The sequence below is a fragment of the Dipodomys merriami genome, unplaced genomic scaffold, assembly GCF_024711535.1.
Source record: "Dipodomys merriami isolate MVZ:Mamm:240054 unplaced genomic scaffold, mDipMer1.0.p SCAF_434, whole genome shotgun sequence".
In the NCBI taxonomy this organism is placed as follows: Eukaryota; Metazoa; Chordata; class Mammalia; order Rodentia; family Heteromyidae; genus Dipodomys; species Dipodomys merriami.
The window spans coordinates 751,791-771,467 of record NW_027205982.1 but is presented as its reverse complement, the minus strand read 5'-3'; the positions used below and the strand labels follow the sequence as shown (position 1 = coordinate 771,467).

Genomic DNA, 19,677 nt, shown 5'->3' with positions numbered 1-19,677 from the left:
AAAAGCATACAAAACAAAAACAAATAAGGAAGACATACTAATACAGTGACTCAAAAAGGATAAAGCACATTAAAGGATAAAGAAATGTTGTAAGCATTATGTCAGTAAATTTTCTCATCTTAATAGAACCATTCCTCAAAAACACAATTCACCAAAACTTACACAATACTCAGACTAATTTTAACAGATAATTGATTATCCCACTCTTAGAGATGCCAAGTTTAATTACTTGATTAAAGTGTGGAGCGTCTGCCAGTGCCAATGGCCAGTGCCTGTAATCCTAGCTGCTTGGGAGGCAGGGATTAGGGCTGTGGTTTTGGCCAGCTCAGGAAGAGTTCAGTAGACCCCACCTGTCATCTCAGCCACAAGAGCTGAGAAAATGAGGATCACAGTTCCAGGCCAACTTAGGCCAAAAATTTAAAAAAAAGGGTAAGATCCCATTCTCAACAGGAAAAGCTATCACTCAAGCAACTGAAGCATAAATAGGGGATCACTATCCAGGCTGGCCTCGGCAAAAGGTGAGTCCATCTCAAAAACCGTGAGTGTAAGAAGCTGCTGGAAGTGTGACTCAAATGGCAGAATGTGTGCCTGGCAAACGAGGAGCCATGACTTTAAGTTCCAGTATCATTTTTTAAGTATTGTGTAACATTAGATGCATCCATTTTTCTTTTAGCTCAGTCTCTTGGGATACCACATACTTGGAACCACTTCCAGTTTCATCTTTCATCCAATGGCTTCACTGACCAGTCTGGAAACGTATTACACTGGATTTGAAATGCTCGTTTTCTAGTTGCATAACCTGTCCTCAGAATTCGCCCAATGACACAAGATCACTTTCTTTTAAGGAAATCAGTAACATATCTGCTCAATGTTCTAGAAAAGTAGGACTCAAAAATCGAACCGCTTGCTAATTCATAACTGTTGTTCAAGAAAGAACTCTCCAGTCGAAGGATTCTCTGGGTCTTTCGATGACCCACTTAGTATTTTTTCTCTACTCCCCTCCCTCCTGGACACGCTGCTTCGCAGTGCTGGCGAACATCACCATTTCAGAAAAAAAAAAAGAATCAAAAGGAGAATTAGGTCAGCTCAAGCCAAAACACCAATGTGCACAGGAGGCCAAAATAAATAATCATCTCCTGTGGGAAGCATTGTTCTCCATACTTCTGCATATATGATCTCCAATATAACCAATTTAGCCAAGCACCTTTGGATGGCTGACCCCAGTGACTAACACCTACTGATGCAGGACCTGGGGTGTGCGAGTGACAATCAACCTGCTCACGATAATGTGACTGCAATTCCATTTGAAATAAATGTAAACAAATGGCACCGAGCTGTCTAGTTCAGCATGCAATGTAACTGTAATTGTGAGGGCTGTCCGCTTCAGTGTCCTTCCTCAGAACATGTTTTACTAATCTTAGGATAAGGACTTACGGTCCTTCACTTGGTCACATGGTTCCCATGAGTTACTTGGCTTGTTTTTATTTATTCTGCTTTCTAGAAAACACAGAGCCTACCAATAGCCAGTGGGCAAAGGGAGATGTCTGACTGAGTGTTTGATAAAAACACGTTCTATGCCCTAGTACTGCCTATGCTTTTTCACCTCTGATTAATTTGCTTCATCTATCCTAATAGCCATTTGTCGGCCCCGTTCTGTAGAAAACCACAGCTAAGGCTGTGCACGCCAGTGAGCCTTCACACAGCCCTGGTGCACCCCCGCATCTCCAACGCGCTTCAAAACACATACACCTGCAGGCCCCCAAACAGTCACCTCAAGAGCTTTCCAGCAAACAGCACATACTGTCCAGTATTTTCAGAGATTTAAGCTTTTTATTTCCTTGCTCTGCCTTCCACCTTGGAAGCTCTGACATTTCCACTTTGTATAATGTGGACCATTGATTTTTTTTTTTTTAATGTTTCTAGGGACCATCGTAATAACAAATTCGTTCTATCCCCTGGGATCCTTGCCAAGCCATGGAATACCGTACCTCAAGTCATAATTTGGACAGTTCAAACATAATACACTCTTCACTATCTGTTTTTCATTTTAGACACCTTGATCGGTCATGCTTGGAAAGCAGTCCCATGCACACTTCTCTACCTCTTTCCTGTATGTGTTAGCTAGCCCTTGTGGCTTCTCTGGGAACTGTCCTTAGACAGACTTAGAACATCCATAGCATACACCTATGAATATTAATGTCATATATACACTCAGAGCACGCATAGTATACACCTAATGGGTATTAATATTGTCTGGCTTAACCTTAGTTACAGGCCTGTGGGCAGGAGGCAGGCAGTAACCAACATCATTAACGTATCTCTCTGCTGATATCCCGTCAAAGTCCTACATGCTAACCCTGGCATGACAGACCTACCTTGACTGGGCATTTAATCAGCCATGAAATTCATCACTCTGCAAACTGATTCCAAGCTTTAAACACTGACATTTTCTACTCTGCTACTTGAGAAGCTAAGAGCTCCTTTGTACAGAGCCAAGAAGCTCTCTGCCTTTTACATCTGGACTTCAATCGCCTATTGTGTACTCTCAACTTATCTTCCTCTTTCACTCTTATTTAACACTCGCCATCTAATAGAATTGTGCTTACTACTATTACTTCTCATATGTTTCAAGTGTCTGATGTATGTGTGTGTGTGTGTGTGTGTATGTATCACTTACTAATATATACTATTCCACTAGTACAAACTCCCAATTTGCCACAAGTGAGAAAAGCAGAACATCCCCTGTTTCCTGTGCTGTTTTGTGTTCCCTCCATGGTAACGGGGCTCTCTTGTCAAATGGATGGTTGTGTTCCAGCTCCAAACCTCCACCAGGTGATCTCTCCCAACTTGTTCCTGGTACCAATTAAACAGAACAGATTCTCCAGAAGGAGGTGATATCAAGTTTTAGATGGAAAATATTTACTGAAGATCAACACTTATGAGAGGAAGGAGGAAGTGGGGCTGGGCAGAGGGAGAGATCACACTGGTGCTTCGGCCACTGTGGCAGCAAGCCCTGGAAGGAATACTGCGTGTAAGAGTTTCCCTAACACAGCCTGTGTCCTCCCACCTTGCTAATTCACAGGATGCGGTCTGCCCACAGAACGGGTGTGATCTGTGTACAGCCCTGAAACATGTGCCAGCTGCAGTGACCACTGTCCCCGCCCAAGGCCCTTTCTGAAGGATCTCTATGTCTACTATAGCATCTCAGATCTCTTTTATTTGGGGGGGGGGTGTCGGTCATGGGCCTGAACTCTGGGCCAGGGCGCTGTCCCTCAGCTCTTCAGCTCAAGGCGAGCGCTCTACCACTTGAGCCACAGCGCCACTTCCAGCTTTTTTTTTTCTGCTTATGTGGTACTGAGGTATCGAACCCAGGGCCTCATGCATGCAAGGCAAGAGCTCTACCACTGAACAACCTTCCCAGCCCTTGGATCTCCTTTTAAGACAGTGTATAAACAATTATTGTATATCGCTTCCTGTTTGCTTTCTACTGTGGTAGTGGGGTTTGAACACATGCTTACTTGGCTTCCTTACTTGGCTGGTATTCCACCATTTGAGCCATGGCCCAGCCCAGCATTTTGCTTCTTATGCTGAAGATGGAGTCTCATAAACCTTTCTGCTTAGGGTGTGTTGGATATGAGATCCTCTGGGTCTAGCTAGGACTATAGGTAAGAGCCACTGGCACCCTGCTCCATTTGCTTTTTTAAAAAAAACTTTTGTTGGGTACAAGTGGCTCATGCCTATAATGCAAACTACTTAGGAAGCTGAGATTGGAGAATCATGGCATTGGAGATTGGAGAAAGCCAGCAGGGGCAAGAAAGTTCATGAGATTCATATCTCCAATTAACTACCAAAAAGCTGTTCTTAGAGCTGTGGCTAAAGTGGCAAAATACTAGCCTTGAGCACAAAAGCTCAGCAACAGCACCTAGACCTTGAGTTTAAGCCTCAGAACTGACACACACACACACACACACACACACACACACACACACACACACACACACACACACACACACACAGCTGTGGCTAAAGTGGCAAAATACTAGCCTTGAGCACAAAAGCTCAGCAACAGCACCTAGACCTTGAGTTTAAGCCTCAGAACTGACACACACACACACACACACACACACACACACACACACACACACACACACACACACACACACACACACACACACACACACACACACACACACACACCTTTCATAGATTATAGGCCAATTATAGCTTACAAAAATCGTTTGTACAGCCTCTTAAGTCCATAGTGTATAACCCAAACTGGAAGGCTGTAGATCTTAGGAAGACATAAATAAATATGATTAGTGTTCGCATCACTCTAATAATCACTTTGGGTCAGTGCTACTGCCAGTTACCCACTGCTCATTTGTGAATAAAGACACAAGTTTTCATGACTTGAAGACCATCCAGAACACAGGGCTCTTGCCATGGCCATGCCTACTCCGGAGAAGCTCTGCAGAGCTTCAGATGTGGTGCCAGACAAGCAAAGGACAAGCTCCTGTTCTCTTTGAAGATGAGCTCAGCATAGTTGCTTCCAGAAATTTCAACCAGAAATATTTTTCTATTAGAAGTTATTTACAAAAAAAGTTATTTACATCATTTTTTTTAAAAGTCTAAGAAGTTTGCTTGATGTATTTCTATATACAGGAGAAAGAACCCTATCCATCCAGTAATCAATCAGCATAGACTATAAAGGAATGCTCTGAGAGAGGGGGAAAAAGGAGAAAGGAATAATTTACTTAAAAAAGATGTTCACAATGGAGGGGGTAACAATGCTCAAGAGGAAGTGTACTCATTACCTCACTCATGTAACTGTAACCCTCTGTATAGTATCTTTACAATAAAAAATTAAAAAAAAAAAAAGATGTTCATACTCATGGCTGCGGTTTCTGAGACAACTAGTCCTCCAACAGACAAGAAGAGTGTTTTCTCAAGGGGAGACGTGTGAAGTTCCGGTGTGGGGAACAGCCACCAGGAACTTGTGTCTTTCTGTTTTAAACAGGTTGTTTGGGTTGTGACGGAACCACTGATCAATAGCATGGCCGCTGCAGAGGTGCAGAGAAAGCTGGCATCTGCTGAGCTCTGACCATGTGCCAGGCATGCTCTAAGCTCTTTATGGGAGCTGTCTTGTTTTATCCATGCTATGATTCTACAAGCCAGGGACAGACTATTGTCACTTTCACTTTGTAAGTGAGAAAACAGTGATGTAGTTGGGGAATGGCACCCACTTGGTGCTAAAACATAAGTCAAACTAGAAGTCTTATGCACTTTTAAACTATGGTGAACCTAAGCTTAATCAACATGAAGCAAAGCTGAATATCTTACACAAGAATCTTAAATATTTTCTAGTCCCATAGTGAAGTCTTCTGAAATTTCATAGTTGATAGTGAAGATATAATCTCTTCAATGTTTGGAATATTTTCAGATTACACTGATTTACCCGTTTGGCCAAACGGCTTTGAATGATATACTTTGAAAACAAAAGAGCAGTCTAACAACGAAAATCCTGAGGACTGGATCCTGCACAAAATGTCATCTTATTCTATCACTTTTGAAGAGCTGACGGGTCTGATTCTGAGCTTTTTTCAATTAATTAATTATTTTAAGTAATTAGCTTATTTCCTTTCTCTGTGTTCCTCTTCTAGCCCCTCTCTTCCTCCAACTCTATATACGCATACCTACATATATATATATATATATACGTATACATGTATATATATACATCATCAGTACATTTATAAAAATATTATTTTTCAGTGGAATTATTTTGAATAAAAAGAAAAACATCCTTCATGTCAGAATTCCATGAAATTGGTGGCAATTTATTTTTTTTAAAAAACAGTGACAATCCAATATTCTCAAAAAAGTGTTTTATAATTGAGACTCTACTGATTCACTAATCATGGTGATGAGGACTGCAATCAAAAGGATATTATCAGTGCTAGAGCTAAGCTTCTAACTTTATGGTTGTGTCAAATACCATTGGTAGCTTTACATATTTTGTTCTATACTTCAGCATAATATTAAAGAACTCAAGTTAAACATACTTGTTTCTAATTCTCATGAAAATTTCCCCCCATTTTTCAAGATTATAAAAAAAGAAGTTAAGAACAAGTCTTAATTTTGAGGAATTTTTTTTCAAAAAGTTATTTTATGGCTTGAGGACATGGCTCAAGAGGCAGAGAACCAGTCAAGCAAGGACAAAGCCCAAATTCCAGTACTGCCAAAAGAAAAGGCATTTTTGTATAAAATGCCATAATTAAACTCATAATTTTGTGCAATAGACACACTTTAGTGGTTCTTAATCTGTAAAGATACTTTAACAAAACACAATAATTAATGCTGGAAACTCTGTGGAGGCTTGTAATATTAATTTAACATTAATGTTTTTTTTTTGTTTGTTTGTTTTTTTGGGTCCAGTCATGGGGCCTGAATTCTGGGCCTGGGCGCTGTCCCTCAACTCTTCAGCTCAAGGCTAGCGCTCTACCACTTGAGTCACAGCGCCACTTCTGGCTTTTTTCTTTTTGCTTATGTGGTGCTGAGGAATTGAACCCAGGGCCTCTGGCATGCAAGGCATGCACTCTACCACTGAGCCACCTTCCCAGCCCCTAACATTAATGTTTTTAGAGAAGACTTTTTTTTTTTTGCCAGTACCAGAGTTTGTACTCAAAGTCTCACACTTGCTGGGCTGGCACTCTACCACTTGAACCATAGCTCTAGCCTGTTATTTTGCTGCTCATTTTGAAGAGTCTGTTGCTATTTTTTGAAAAGTCTCAAAGACTTTTCTGCACAAACTGGTTTGGAACCACAATCCTCCAGATCTCAGCCTCCTGAGTAGTTAGGATTCTAAACATGAGCCATCAGATCCTGGATATTTTTAGAGTTTTAATTGGAGAACTTTCTTAAATCCTCTGGAGCAAAGAACTGATGAAAAACATTCCAAGATAAAGCTGGCTTAAATGTCAACTCCCCTGAGTGTTTTGTATATGTTATTTCAATTAATTATTATCATAACAATTGGTCAATGGGCATTATGAACTCCAGTTTATCCACCATTTATGTATGGATAGATTGAGATTCAATAAGGTTATCTCTCATGTCCAAGGTCACACAGTTAATAAGCAAACCAAAATCCAAGGGTCCTTCCTCACACAACACCAGGGAACCTCTAAGAAATCCTAGTAGTACATTAATGAATTGATGCAATCTGATTTGCATATTTAACTAGAATGGAAGTGTGCAAAATGCATTATGAAGGAGTCCTTTAATCTTCAGTTGCATTGCACATTACAGGGCGCTGTTCTTACTAACCCATGAGTTGGTTTCAAAGGATAAGCATTCTGATTTATTATTCAGCAACCCACATCGATCCTGGAAACAATCATTTTGTTTTGTTTCCAAATGGCCAGTGATTCCATTAAGGGGGTTTCTCTCCAGTGATGTCATCAAAACACTTTAGTGATTAAGAGGTGCACAGTGTTTGGGGATACAGCAATGCTGCCGGGAGAAGTGGGGACGGTTGAGAAAATGGCATCACGCAGTGGGGATTTCCTTTCGAATGAAGGAGCTAACCCCTTTAAAGTTGTTTTGTTTAAACATCAGACTTCATCTATGCCACTGCCCTCTTCCTGCTTCCACACCACAGAAAGAGATCCTGAAACAAAAGGGTAAAGTTGGAAGATGCATTACCCTCCCAAAGTAGGGTGTGGCCCTAGGCTTATTACAGAAAATTATGCTGCCATTCTTCCGCTCCTCTGGCGTTAGTTTTCTTCTTAGCTCCCTCCCCTGGAAAAATATACTGACCCAACAGGTAGGAAGGCAGCTCACCCCTCATTATTCATTTGTTTAAACGGATGCGTATTCTGTCTGAGAGCCAGAACATGCCATGTTACATAACTGCAGTGTGTGTGTGTGTGTGTGTGTGTGTGTGTGTGTGTGTGTGTGTGTGTGTGCGCGCGCATGTGTGTGTGCGTGCGTGTGTGTGTGTGATGCACTGTTCTGGGATAGAGGGAGCAGGCTGAAATTCTGAGGGGCTTACGGTAGGAAGACAGGGCTGCTCTCTCCCTTTCAAAAGCTCCTTCTGAGAGAGGGGGTGGGGACTAAACCAACCCATCACCACGCCTCATGCCAGTCTTACACACAGATGCCTCTCCTTCATCTCTGGAAAATTTCCCCCAGACTAGGGAAAAGACAGTAGGGCAGGCCGGCCACCAAAGAGGAGTTTTTACCCTTCTGCAGCACAAAGGAAAGCAGCGCGCGCCTCGGATCGCTGCAGGTTCGCGCTCTCCGCCAGCCAGCTCTCCACTTCAGCACCGCGGAGAGCGGCGCCTCCCGCCAGCCGCCCATGGGGAGCCGGCCGCCCGCGACTCAGCACCGGACCCCGGTCATCTAGAGGAAGGACGAGCCTGCCCCTTCACCCTCGATGTAAGTGGCGACGGCCATCCCCCCACACTGTGCCAGTGGGCTGCTTTCTCCCTCAAATGTGGAATTGAACTTTTATTTACTAGTCCTTTCTCTGCTGCACTGTTAGGCGTGGGGAACTACCTCTGGCTGTTGAGTTGGTGGGGGAATCTCTCCCCCCTGTTTTGAGTGTCTAAGTTTGCACAAAAGCCATCTGGAAGCAGATAACTCACCTTGGTGGCTTAGTCCTTTGTGCTGGCGTGGTTTTGTTTTTTTTTTTTTTTTGGGGGGGGGGGCTGTTTCTACATCTACACCACCCAGAGCTCTCCTGTCTAATCCTTACACCAACGCAGGCTCAGGAGGGGGAGGGTGGCTATATTCTAATGAATAGAGAGTCACTGTTAAAGAACTACAGGTGGCCAAGTGACTGCTGTTTTGTTGTTGAAAATCTGGCTTGAGCTATCTATCTCCTTTAGACATCCATTTCAGAATAACAAATATGCTCTTATTAAAAAGAGATGTGATCTGGGCAGGGCTTTGACAGGAGCTCTGAAACTCTGGATCACTGAGACTCCGTCTTTAAATGTGAAGTTGTAAATTCACTGACGTATGGCTGAGTAGACACACCAAGACGCTGCTGCTGTTAAATATAATTGAAAGGCTTAATGGATGTAAGGTAGATATGGAAAAGGCAATAATGACTGACCCTGTCTGGTGGCACTCGGTGAATTTTTGCTTCAGCATGCCACCTGCTGGTGGGCCCTATTTCTAAAGCACCAGGCGCACTTAACAGATTTATGAATGAACTCACGTAGAAAAAGAGTATTCATTATTGATATGAGACGAATTCACTTCTAAGATCTTTTTAACAATAATATTCATTTGATTGTGTAACGCCTTATCAAGAATTTATGTCACAATTATAATTTCATAAATATTTATTTACAAAAACACTTGTGCCTAAGCTTAGGGGCATGCTAGCTAGCTAACTCCTTTAGGCAGCAATTAACCCAGAAAAAAATTTAGGTAGAGCCTCATTGCAGCTAATTGCAGAACACATGCGGTGTCTTGGATGACAGCTACCAAGAATTGTTTCTTAGGAAAAGCAACCAGCATTTCCCACAGATAAATACTGAACACACTTTTTTTCTGTACTGTCACCTCACAGTTGAAGTAAGTCTCTTTGTTCTAATGGTAGATATTCATTGCAGACTTCCATGGTAGAGGTCAGGGAGACCCGCAGGCCTACTTTATTCCATGACTAATCTTTTTTAAGGGAAATATGTGAACTTGCTGTGTTACCTCTCACTGGAGTTGTACACAATGAAATATAGACATTTCAGTTTTGTAACTTCCTACGTCCTAATAGGCAAGTAAAGATTTCAAAAGAAGAAAAAAAGAGGCATACACAAAGCAATAGTTACATTTGGATAGCAGGATAGTTAATGTGTGTGTGAGTTTGGAGAGGACAGAAAATAGTCTCTTTGCTACATGGTCTTATTTTGTAAATAAATAAACTATGGTTCAAGTCACTTATTAATATTCAGCTAATATTTTTCAATCTAAGACACCATGGGAAAACATCCTACTTAGGCAGAATTACTTAGAAAATATATTTTAATATAATAGATTATAATGAGTAGCATAAAAATACTTTGCTTCTTTCTTGTAGGATATAGACTCATACATATATCTATATATATATATATATAGATATAGTATTTACTCATATATATAAAGTAATTAGGTAGGTATCTCTTTTTTATTTAAAAAATACTGTCAGGTGCCAGTAGCTCATGCCTATAATCCTAGCTACTCAGGAGGCTGAGATCTGAGGATCAAGCTAGCCTGGGCAGGAAAATCTGTGAGACTCTTATCTTCAACCACCAGAAGTAGCACTGTGGCTCAAATGGCAGAGAGCTAGCCTTTTGCATATAGGGGCTTAGGGATACAGTCCTCCTGAGGTCAAACCCCAAGACCACCAAAAAGAATACACTGTACAAGTATATCAACATCATCACTACCTTTGATATGAACTTCATGCCTTTGATTAGCATAATTACAATAAACTAAACTGAATCTTCAATGACAGGAGAGTACTAAGTAATTTACATGCACTATCTCACTTCAACTCATATAGCAACTTATGGATCGTAATTTATTGTGCAGCTAATTGGAAGCCGATTTTACTTACAAACCCATATCTCATAGTTTAAAAGTTATCAGTCAGAAATAGGAAATGGCCATTGGATTATATGCCTTCTGGATTGGTAAGGATGACAATGGTAAATATTAATTTCTCTAGCTAACTGTTCTTCTTAAATGACCAATCCATATCAAGCATTTAAAAATAAATGGTCTGATCATGTACCATAGACCAAACATCAAGGGTTCTCAGGCCCACAGCATGTGTCATTATCAACAACTAATCCCCCTGTCCTCAAGAATTCTTCACTCTAGTGGAAAAATTATATAGACTAAAGAATCGTAGAAAGAATACAGGAGGAAGACGGATGGCAGTGACATACAGCCAAAAGCACGGGCTGCAAGATCACAGACTGGACTCCTGATAGGGTGCGGCATCCCTCACACGTTGCGTATCTTGGGACGTGTGGGCCATCCTTTCATCATCTAAAACTTGGGAGTGACAATAGCACCAAAAGATGTAGTCATCTGTAGAAACTAAAGCTGATCCTGCACGCGAAGTGCTCAGCATGGAGGCCGCCATGTGGTGAACGTAATAAATGCTAATCATTATGATTGGACAGTCATTTAGGAAAATAGCTAAACTTATCAGGATAATTTATTTAAAACCATTCATACAAAGCACTTGGCACAGTGTTCAGCACAGGGTGAATGTGAATTATATATTAACCATCACTATTACACAGTTAGTTGAAAAACATCTAATTTTAGTATATCAGAATAGGGTAAAATCTGCACCAATCTGAGTAACTCCAGGCCTAAGTATATCTGTATGTAAGACTTTGAAGATTGTTCTTATGGACGCTTGTACAAAGATTTACGGTAATTAGAGAATCTGGTGTACAGACCCTAATCTTCAGTGTGGTTCTGAGCAATATGAGAGGTGACTTTTATTACTTCACTTCCGAACGCTGAGGTTCAGAAGGACTGCGAGTCACCTGACTAGTTCGTCAAGTTGGCTCTCGGGACTAACAGCCCGAGCCTGTCCACTTAGGAGAAGGAGTAGAATGGGGCTGGGTTTCCTTGAGTGCCTAATCAGAGCCTGCATTTTGTTTGGTTCTACATCCAGCTGGAATGTTACAGCCTGAATTGATTTCAGGGTTGGCTAATTTCCACAGAGACTTTTGATGCATCTAGCAATTTCAGGAAAAAAAATGGAAAAAAAAAAACAAACAAATCTCTAAAAAGAGACATTTTTCTGTGGCCTTTTCTTCATCAGAAATTAACTGCCATCCCTGTCTCCAAGTGCATGCTTGTTTGCAGCTGGACTTAAGGTGCAAGGTTCATACTCCTTATGTATTAGCCACATCTGGCTTCCTTAAATGGACTGACGGCATCTCTAAGAGTAGGCTGATAAAAATAGCAACCCGAGGGTCAAGAGGGAGTTTAGTAACCAAGCCTCTCTCACATATGCTTTTGTTTCCACTGGAACCCTTCTTCTCAAGGACACCAAATGTCAAGGTATGCATTTCTGGAAAATGGAAAACACAGTATCTTAATTGGGGTGTTTGATGAGTTTCATCACACGTTACCTTAATAATATATGAAATAAAAGGCAATTTGTATTCAAAGCTCATTTTTAAGAAAAGTATTAATGTGAGGGCAACTGTATTCCAGGGAGAATCATTCAGCTTATACAGGCCCTAAAACTGGGACAGGAACCAGAGTCCAGCAAGACAAGCCACGGCAGTCCCGCATGGGAGCTCTGGCCGCCAGCTACTGTGGGCCAACTGGCCTTGTGCTCCACCATGATTCTTTCCAATCCATGTGATACATATGGCTAAAGCCTAGAATATCAATAATATCAAGGGTAAATAGCAAAGCTGTGGTAGCTAAAGATATTTGTCATTGAATAACTGTCAATAAAGCACCATGAGATGTTGTCAGGCTCTGGCGACTCACGCCTGTCATCCTACCTACTCAGGAGGCTGAGCTCTGTGGATCAATGTTCAAAACCAGCCCAAGCAGGAAAGTCCATGAGACTCTTATCTCCAATTAATCAGCAAAAAGCCAGAAGTGGAGCTGTGGCTCAAGTGGTAGACTGCTAGCCTTGAGACAAAAAGTTAAAGGACAACCAGTCCTAGAGTTCAAACTCCAGGACCAGCACGCACACACGCACATGCACACACACCCATCACTAGATGAGTATTAGGGACAGAGGGTCAGAGCTAACGAAAAGCTCCTATGGAGACTGGAAGGCCTTCGTGGATATCTGAACTGACCCGTGGCTGTAAACCCTTCTCTGAAAGCCATCTCGCTGAGTAGTGTGTCCTTCAACAATCTCTGTGCATTCGGCACTTGAAGACTTAGATGGTTTCATTTTTAATGCCAAATCCACTAGAAAGGGGCAGACTTGACAATTTTTTGAGCATCTGAATGTATTCCAAAGCTGAGATTGTAAAGGCTGTGAAGGAGAGGCTTGTTTACTTCTTGGTACATCTGGGTGTCTGCTTTCAAGGTCATTCAGGGAAATGTATGACAAGTGGTGGAGACATATTAACTTCTAACAAGTCCTAGCCATGCACACACATTATTCAGTGCATCTAATTATCATAGGAACATCAAGACTCATACCTTTCTGTAGAAATTGTTTGCCCTAAGGTGTAGTCTTTTCACATTGCCTACTTCAGTCTCTCCACCTAAAAGTGGAGAATGCTAATAGCTTCTTTTCTGTGTCTTGCTGTTTTATTTTGTTAATAAGGAGAAATAACAAATGATGACTGAACATTCTTTAAGTTTCTTGACTGCAGTGTCTTTGATGTTTATATGGACTCTGAATGTAGACTGGGTTCTGGCATGTTCCTTGTGAAATGTTTCTTTCTGCTCTAACCTGGTTCAGTAATTATTTCTCCTTTGAATTTATTTCCCCAAGGCTTCCTGCTGTGCACTAGTTGTATACCCTTGACCTTGTGGTCTGAAACTTTCTTCCCCTTGGACAGTCCTGCAAAGGAAAAGGGGTGTAGGATGGAGCTGTGGTGCCTGTTTCTTTAAGAGTAGCTGCTAGTTCATAGCTAATACAGAGCTCATATGTTCTTCAGTGAAAACTGCTTTTTTCTTGGGTTGAGCTGTTATAGCTAATTCCAGAAGATGCTCCTGAGAGAGGCAGAAACTGTTCATAAGAGAAGATAAATAATTCCGTGAGAAACATTATTAGCCTTCTGTGGGCTCAGTTTCCACCTCTGTCAGTGCCCAAGTGCTGAGCCTTGAAACTAAGTTCACGGCATCCCTGGGAACAAGGCCCTTTGGGGATACAAGTGGAACGACCGCATAGCTTTCAACGCAATCACCACTCTCCCTCTGAAAAACCTATGATAGTAAATATGCTCGCATACTCTTTGTGAATGCCCCTTCTGTAAAGATGGCTCTGGGCTCCCCATCTAGAGTCTGCCTTTGGTGGAAACAAGAAGCTTCCTTCCTGGAAAGAGCATTCCTGAAAAATTGGGCTCAGAAGTTGAATTGACTCATTTATCAAAGCGGATGGCAGTTCAGATTCGACCCCAAAGGAGCAGATCTCTGTTGGGGGTGGCCACCCACAGCTGCCTGTGGAGGGAGTTTCTCCGCAGCTGCAGATGCTACTCTACCCTGTAGTTTAGCAGCGTGTAGAAGGGAAATGTGAGTCTGCTCCAGGCAGGACTAGACCACCAAGCTCTGACCACCACTGTCTGCCTTATATGCAAGATCTGACTCTCAAGGAGCTAAAATCAAAGGGGTTAGCACAGGTCAAAAGATAAAGTGAGCAGAAAAATAGTGGAGCCCCAAATTCCCGAGTTCACAGTACTAATTAATTGACACTTCTTTTAATTGCAAAACACTAACTCTAATTTATAAACCTTGTGCTGTGATTGCTTTTGGTGCTTATTTCTTAAAATGGCTTAAATGAAATACTGGGTATTTTTCATACTTGAAACATAATCAATAACAACAACAGGAAGTTCTTGGGACTATCAAAAAACTTAGAAACAAATCCCTAAGTGCTTACTCTTTTTTTTTTTTTTTAATGCCAATCCAGGAGCTGAATGCAGGACTTGGGTGGTGTCCTTGACCTTTACTGCTCAAGGTTAGCACTCTACTACTTGAGCCTCAGCTCTACTCCCAGGCTCTGGGGTGATTAACTGGAGATAGGAGTCTCACGGACTATCCTTCTCAAGCTGGCTTTGATACAGGATGCTTCGATCTCAGCCTTCTGAGTAGCTGGGATTCCAGGCATGAGCCACTGGTGTCCAGCTAAGTACTTACTCTTTAGAACAGATACTCTTGCTGAAATTCATACCATTTTTAATGTTATCTGAAGAATGGGAATGGGAATAGACTCAAAAAGGAGAATAGAAAATTCAGAGAGGAACAAATGAAGAATCTGAGCTACCCAAGTTCATGAATGCTGAGAAAACATCTAGTCCAGCCCCTCTACTTTGCTGGCTTACCTGCTCCAGGTCTCAAGGCTAACTGGAAACAGAATACCCTGAATTGAGCTCAAATGACATGCTAGCTGTTTACGATCCCTAATCTGATGTGTTAAAAGTGCAACAAATTCTTAGGTAACTTGTCTGAAGCCACATGACTGGCAAATGGCAGTCATTCAAAGACAGGCTTTCCACTCCCCTTCTCTCCTTGTCATCAGACATGAGGCTAGTTAGCCTTGCTCTGGTTGTTATACGGGTCACCACATACAAAGCTCTTAGCAGCACACTGTAAGTCCTTAATACATTAATAGTACTAGGAATAGCGGCTGACATGTATGGGAAAGAGAGCAGGTTAGATTGCAACCCCAGCATATACCAATTGACTTCATCTCTTATCTCCTCCACCCATTTAGAAACCCAGTTTCCTTCAAAAGAAGACATGGCCGAATCCCCTCTGTCCCGTCCCCCGCCACATCTTGTCTTGTAGTAGGAGACTAAGTTCCTGGGGACTAGAGAACCCAGACCTGGTGGAGGGCTTGCACAGGATGCAGAGACGGACCCCGTGTGCCCACTCTTGCGTGTGATTGCAGCTTCACCTTAGTGTGCGAACTTGCTAGAAGGCCAGACGTGAACCAAAGGCAGCAGTAACTACGGTGGCCAACTCCCCCCCCCCCAGGGGAACTGGGCAGAACAAGATGGGGTTGGGGACAGAATAAAGCCAGCACTGGGCGCTTTCCACACGCTACTCACTTCAGGGAACCCGTCCTTCTCGGGGCCCACCGGGCACACACTTGAATGACCGGCTCTCTCGCCACCCCCCTTTACCCCCGGGTCGGGGGTGGAGAGTGGCCAAGCCCGTCCCTTCCCCATTAGAAAGGCGCTGACCCCCTCTGCTCGCCCTCCGCAGGCTGGGCGGCCCCGGCACCTTCAGGACCATGCAGCGCCGGCACACCACCCTGAGGGAGAAGGGCCGCCGCCAGGCCACGCGGGGCCCGGCCTACATGTTCAACGAGAAGGGCACCAGCCTGACGCCGGAGGAGGAGCGCTTCCTGGACTCGGCCGAGTACGGCAACATCCCGGTGGTCAGGAAGATGCTGGAGGAGTCCAAGACGCTCAACTTCAACTGCGTGGACTACATGGGGCAGAACGCGCTGCAGCTGGCCGTGGGCAACGAGCACCTGGAGGTGACCGAGCTGCTGCTCAAGAAGGAGAACCTGGCGCGCGTGGGCGACGCGCTGCTGCTGGCCATCAGCAAGGGCTACGTGCGCATCGTCGAGGCCATCCTGGGCCACCCGGCCTTCGCGCAGGGCCGGCGCCTGGCGCTCAGCCCGCTCGAGCAGGAGCTGCGCGACGACGACTTCTACGCCTACGACGAGGACGGCACGCGCTTCTCGCACGACATCACGCCCATCATCCTGGCGGCGCACTGCCAGGAGTACGAGATCGTGCACATCCTGCTGCGGCGCGGCGCGCGCATCGAGCGCCCGCACGACTACTTCTGCAAGTGTGCGCAGTGCGCCGAGCGCCAGCGCCGCGACGCCTTCAGCCACTCGCGCTCGCGCATGAACGCCTACAAGGGCCTGGCCAGCGCCGCCTACCTGTCGCTGTCCAGCGAGGACCCCGTGCTCACCGCGCTGGAGCTCAGCAACGAGCTGGCCAGGCTGGCCAACATCGAGACCGAGTTCAAGGTACCGCGCGCGCGCGGGGCCTGGAGGGAGCCGGGAGGGGGCGTGCCTGGAGCGGGAAGGGGCGTGCCCGAGGCGGGAGGGGCGTGCCTGGAGCGGGAGGGGCGTGCCCGGGCCGGAGGGGGCGTGCCCGGGACTGGAGGGGGCGTGCCTGGAGCGGGAATGGGCGTGCCCGGGCTGGAGGGGGCGTGCCCGGGACTGGAGGGGGCGTGCCTGGAGCGGGAATGGGCGTGCCCGGGCTGGAGGGGGCGTGCCCGGGACTGGAGGGGGCGTGCCTGGAGCGGGAGGGGCGTGCCCGAGGCGGGAGGGGCGTGCCCGGGCCGGAGAGGGCAAGGCTACAACTGCTAAGTGTGGCCAAGATCTGGCATTCCACAAACCCTGTGGTACAGGATGAGATGTGGTGGCTCAGCTCTGCCCGCCTCCCTGCGGAGCTCAGTCAGGACTCTACTCTGCCCCCCATCTCAGGGAGGACTCAGCTCTGCCCCCCATCTCAGGGAGGCCTCAGCTCTGCCCCCCATCTCAGGGAGGACTCAGCTCTGCCCCCCATCTCAGGGAGGACTCAGCTCTGCCCCCCATCTCAGGGAGGACTCAGCTCTGCCCCCCATCTCAGGGAGGACTCAGCTCTGCCCCCCATCTCAGGGAGGACTCAGCTCTGCCCCCCATCTCAGGGAGGACTCTGATCTGCCCCCCATCTCCGAGGTTGTGTGGTTTTGACTTGCCTCCCCCAGCTCTCGCTCTGAGCGCTGTTGGCAGGCTTCAGGACACAATGTGTGTGTGAGACAGGGTCTCACTGGGCAGCTCAGGCCAGCCTCTGCCTCCTCCTCAGGGCTGGGTTACAGGTGTGAACTACCCGGCCTTTCTTACACACAGCAAGCCACTGCCAGTGTCCTGTCAATGGACCTCGAAGGCAGCACAAAGAAGGGAAAATAACAGTGTCTCCAGCCAGGCAGCTCACACCTGTCATCTTCCCTACCCACGAGCTGGAAATCTCAGGCCTGCAGGTCAGAGCCAACCTGAGTAGACAAATCCCAGAGTCTTATCTCTAAATAACCAGCAAAAAATCTCGACCTGGAGGTTTGGCTCAAATGGCAGACCATCAACCATGAGTGAAAAAAAACCAGACAAGTGAGAACTCAAGGCCAAGTTAAAACCCAGAACAAAAAGAAAAAGAACTGTCCCTACAGAGTTAGCTACATCATGCCGGTACATGAGCCCAAGGCACCCTGAGACCACCTCCACCTCCCAAGGCCAGCCCAAAGAGTGGAGGTGCAGCTCCAGAGCCATTAGTCAAGAGTGATCCTGTGTCTTTCTGCCCACTGACACTGCTGCTGGAAAACTGGGACCCAGTGTGAGAAATTGTATTTAATTGTAAAATCAAACACTTATAGTTGATGCTTACTATATGCCAAGCATTAATTACCTTGCCTATGTGATCTTATTTAACTTCTTCAACAACCATGATTACGTACAAAGCCAGAGATAGGGAGAGTGGACAGCTGCTAAGTAGGAAACTTGTTCTAGACACTCAGACACCAGAATCCACTCTTCAGTCATTCCAGCAAACAAGCACCCAGAGCCTTGTGCTTGGACTGAGCTGCTAAGCTTTACTTGCTTGCAGCTAAATGACAATGGGGCTCTTCACTGCAGAAAAGTGCCTGAGAGAACAGGAACTACACCTAAGCTAATTATTTCTCATTCTCTCATTTGATCAGAGACCACTACAGTATAAATGTCATGCAACACTCAAAGATGTGTCACACACAGAGATGGCAATCAAACTGAGAAAAGATGTCACCTACAAGTAAAAAGTACATTGCTCAAACAAGGTGTCAGTTTGTGAGCTGTTCCCTCATGGGACCAAGGATGAGTACCACCACAGAGAAAGGGGGGAGTCATCCCTGAGAGCCATTTCATTCAGGGAGGTCTCACAGGAGTAAATGGAACAGGACTGGGTCTTACTGCACAGGAGGACTGGGATGTGTGGAAAAAGCAAAGTACCTGGAGGCATCTCGATGCAGCAAGGGGAGAAGATCCCAGAGCAGGGAGAAAAGCAGCTCCCTGTGACCAGAAGCACAGACTTGCTACTGAAAAGAGGAGCTGGAACACACCTCAGAGGGCTGGTCAGGTCAGGCTGTGCGCTTCGAATGTTATACTGCAGGAAATGGAGGTCCACTAGAAGTTTGTGATTAAGGAATTAGAAGTGAGGAAAGCTAGAGGTCTGGAAATGCATCTGGCTGGTAGACAAGATGGATGAGAGGATTTGGTGAGACTTATGTGAGGGAGAGTTCAGATGTGCATCTGTGAGACCATGAGTGAGGAGTGGATCAGCTAGGCTCGCAGGAGGTTTGAGAAAAGTACCAGTGAGAGATACCTGATCTTGCAGTTAAGCTTATTTTATTCCATCTGGCCCTCCAAGTTAGACCCCTCCCTGAACTGGAGCTACTTCCATAATTCCTGCAGTGTCCAAGGCCTCACCTAGAAACTTGGGGGACGGAGCTGGGGAGATTATCCAAAGAACTTCCCCAGATTATAGCTGTTCACCTTTTCTTTCCTTATTTCATTCACCTACTAACCTCACCGGAGGCTAAGGATTTTCCTGATGAAGATTGGGAGTTTTGTGTGTACACAAGTCTTCAGACACAGACTATGTGGAAGAAATTGCTAAATCCATGAACATAGATAATTCTGGTAAAAAAAATGGTTTTTAGGACCATTTCACATCTGCCATCCTAAATAAATTTTGGTAGATTACTATTTATAAATACATCTGAGCCATTTGTTTCCTTTAGTAAAACCTAAATCCCACATACTTTGTGGTATACATAATATCTAACATTGGAAGCTTTTTGAAAATATTTAGTATGAGATTTTAAAGTAAATTATGAAAACTGTGGACAATAAAACACTACTACTAACCTAATGACAAATCCTTTCTACAATGCAATAATTTACTCAGACTCAGAGACAAAGAC

At 44.7% G+C, this 19,677-nt stretch overlaps 1 protein-coding gene and 1 long non-coding RNA gene across 2 annotated transcripts in view; one reads left to right on the top strand and one right to left on the bottom strand.

Moving 5' to 3' along the window:
* The window catches only part of LOC138807805 (uncharacterized), a 166,700-nt gene that overhangs the window by 133,514 nt on the left and 13,509 nt on the right, over positions 1-19,677 (bottom strand). The window lies entirely within an intron of this gene.
* Positions 8,377-19,677, top strand: part of LOC138807804 (short transient receptor potential channel 7) — a 116,461-nt gene continuing 105,160 nt past the window's right edge. The window contains exons 1-2 of the mRNA XM_069993568.1: positions 8,377-8,439; positions 15,928-16,708. Coding sequence (XP_069849669.1) covers positions 8,438-8,439; positions 15,928-16,708 — 783 coding nt within the window. The 5' untranslated portion in view covers positions 8,377-8,437. The remainder of the gene's footprint in view (positions 8,440-15,927; positions 16,709-19,677) is intronic.